Source organism: Triticum aestivum, chromosome 4B, assembly GCF_018294505.1.
Source record: "Triticum aestivum cultivar Chinese Spring chromosome 4B, IWGSC CS RefSeq v2.1, whole genome shotgun sequence".
NCBI lineage: Eukaryota > Viridiplantae > Streptophyta > Magnoliopsida > Poales > Poaceae > Triticum > Triticum aestivum.
Window position 1 is genome coordinate 218,958,831 of NC_057804.1, and position 2,644 is coordinate 218,961,474.

The 2,644-nt window shown below is 54.7% G+C and overlaps 1 protein-coding gene across 1 annotated transcript; it reads right to left on the reverse strand.

Moving 5' to 3' along the window:
- Positions 1-543: 543 nt before the first annotated feature.
- Positions 544-1,596, reverse strand: LOC123091844 (uncharacterized; the record flags this gene model as incomplete). The annotated part of the gene is given in 2 exon segments (XM_044513446.1): positions 544-833; positions 1,308-1,596. Coding segments are annotated over 2 exon segments (490 nt in total), but the record flags the coding sequence as incomplete, so codon positions are not given.
- Positions 1,597-2,644: the final 1,048 nt, after the last annotated feature.

Genomic DNA, 2,644 nt, shown 5'->3' on the forward strand with positions numbered 1-2,644 from the left:
ATTGGATGCAAACCGCACTTCATCGGACAAACAAGTGCACTACATGTTTTTTTTGTGGGACGTAATGTTTCCTAAACGAGGTGGAGTGCACTTCATGTCGAGTATTGGTGAACCACAATACTATGAAAAGTGAACCTCGACACTACCGTAAACGAGCCGTACTGCATCAGACGGGAAACCGCACCTATTCAGACTAAAAACCGCATTTCATTGGACAGACAAGTGCACTGCATGATTTCTTTTTGTGGGACGTAAATTTTATTTTTTTGTGGGATGTAAATTTTCGCGTCGAACGTTGGTGAACCGCGATACTATGAAAAGTGAACCACATTATTTTTCTTTTATCGTCTCCGTAACGTTTTTTATCAACGAGTATCCACCGCAGGGACGAGGTGAGTGTGCTTCATCAATTGTTCTTTTCCAATTTTATTTTCTACTGCACACAACAACAGAGTGAGCTGCATAAAAAATAAATCTTTTTTCAAAAAAATTGCACTTTGGCAATATAGTGAACCTTTCAGAAAAAGAATATCACCGCGGCGATCAAGCAAGTGAGCTCCATTTCAAAAGAAGTACTGTTTGTTTTCTTCAATGCACGTTTCTGGGAGAGCTATGACTGGTGCATCTATGGGCTACAAGACGGGGCTGCAATGCTGCTTGCAATGCTGCTCTTTATAATCCATATAGTACAAACACATACAAATTACATTGATGTGGGACTTCAAAAATAAATCCACAATTTGGTCCCTGAAATGCAAGCCAGTGACGCCGGTGCACTGTATGTCTAACCCACAAGCACTGCACATGTGCGCCCATGGGACAGCAACCAAAATCTGAAATACGCAAAAATGTCAACTGTGAGCAAAATAGACACCAAACAAAAATCGTCGACGACAGCACGCACATCTCCGCGGACTGCATGATTTGTCGTTCTGCACCCCATCTCCACGGACTGCATGCACATGGGCGCCACACTGCACGCCCGTGCCCCATGAATCGTGACCACCTCAAAACACAAACAAACAAAAAAATCAAATGTTGGACTGCACGCACGCCGGCAGCAGCCCGCATCTGGGCATTCTCGACTCTTGTTTTTTTGTTGGTGGTTCTGCCTCCTGTGGAGCGAGCGAGCAAGCAAGCAGTGGCACCGCCATTATTGAGACCCAACACTACTCCAACCACGGCTTTGTTAGTGGATCAGTCCAAAACAACATGATTCAGGCAGCGCTAAGTGCGTTCGGTACACAACAAAACGCCGTAGTTGGTCATATAGACAAAGCGAAACTGAAGCGGAAGTCAGCGTGCACCTTGGTCGGGTGGGGGTGCATATGGACTGCTCCAGCGACCAGCGGAGACGGGGCCGCCGGCCGCCGCGGAGGTGCAACTCGTCGGCGGAAAGGGTGTCCACAGGGAGGGCGACAAATGCGAGGGCGGCTCGTCGGATCCCGGGACCTGCTGGCTCCAAAGATGGTGGTGGAGGGGGTGCAGTTGATCTTGGATGGGTCAACACATCTGCTGGCGAACTGCAGTGCAGAAGGGCGAATAGCACTGCACTGCAGATCCGACCACGAGCCTCGTGCCACCAGACTGCAAGCACAATCGCCGGTGGATTGGACATCCAGCCGCACCGCAGTGTCGCCCCAACATAACTGCAGCGATGTGCCCAAGTGAAATCTGAAAAAGCAAAAAACAATCGATGGGGAGGAGAGGACACTCGAGGCCGGTGGTTGTGGCGTCGTGGCCAACGACGAGGGAGGCCAGCAGAGGCAAGCGGTGGCCGGTGAACCTGCACGAAGACTGGGGCCGCAACCGAGCTGCACGGGGTCCGCGACCGAGCTGCACAGGGGACCGCGACCGAGCTGCACGAAGACAGGATATCTCTCCCCCTCCTCTCTGTCTCTGCATCGGATCCGAGGCGAGGCGGCGATGTAGATCTAGGTCCGGTGTGGGTGCGGCGAGGCGGCGTGCCCGGAGTGGGCGGTGGTGGAGGTGCAGGGCATGCTGCAGCCGCAACCCTGCTTCTCCGGCCGCATCAAAGGCCTCCACATCGGCCGCCTCTGCTCCACTTCCTCCGCCCCGTCCTCCAAGGCAAGAACCATGAACTCTCCTCGTGGCGGTCGGGCGCGAAGAATAAGATGGCGGGGCGGCGCATGCTCACGGCGCCTAGACGCGGAGAGGAAGGCGGTTGGCTGGTGCTGGCTTGCCACGGCCGCGCGCAGAGATGGAGGCGATGGAGCGAGGAAGGTGGTGGGGCGGCTTGCGGTGGCGAGCACGGAGAGGAAGGCCGCTCAGGGGAGCCCTGGTCGCGCAGGGAGGGAGGCGCGACAGCGGCCTGGGAGTGCTGCTCCGGCGGTGGCGTTGGAAGAAGGTGGACGGGGGGTTAGCCGCGGCGCGGGGAGGGAGGTGGTGCGGCGGCGCGGGCAGGGAGGTGGTCCGGCAGCACAGGGAGGTGGTCGTGCGAGAGTGGAGCACGGGGAGAGACAGAGGTGGAGGAGAGGATAAGGTGGGTGAGTTTTCCTTTTTTTTCCTTTTGCCTCCGCAGTTCTGTCGTGGTTAGTTTGTAGCTATAGGTGGGTTGGGGTGTTAGCAGAATAAGCTCCGGGTGTGCAGAATAAGGTCTTAAGGGGATGTTATTATAATAGAC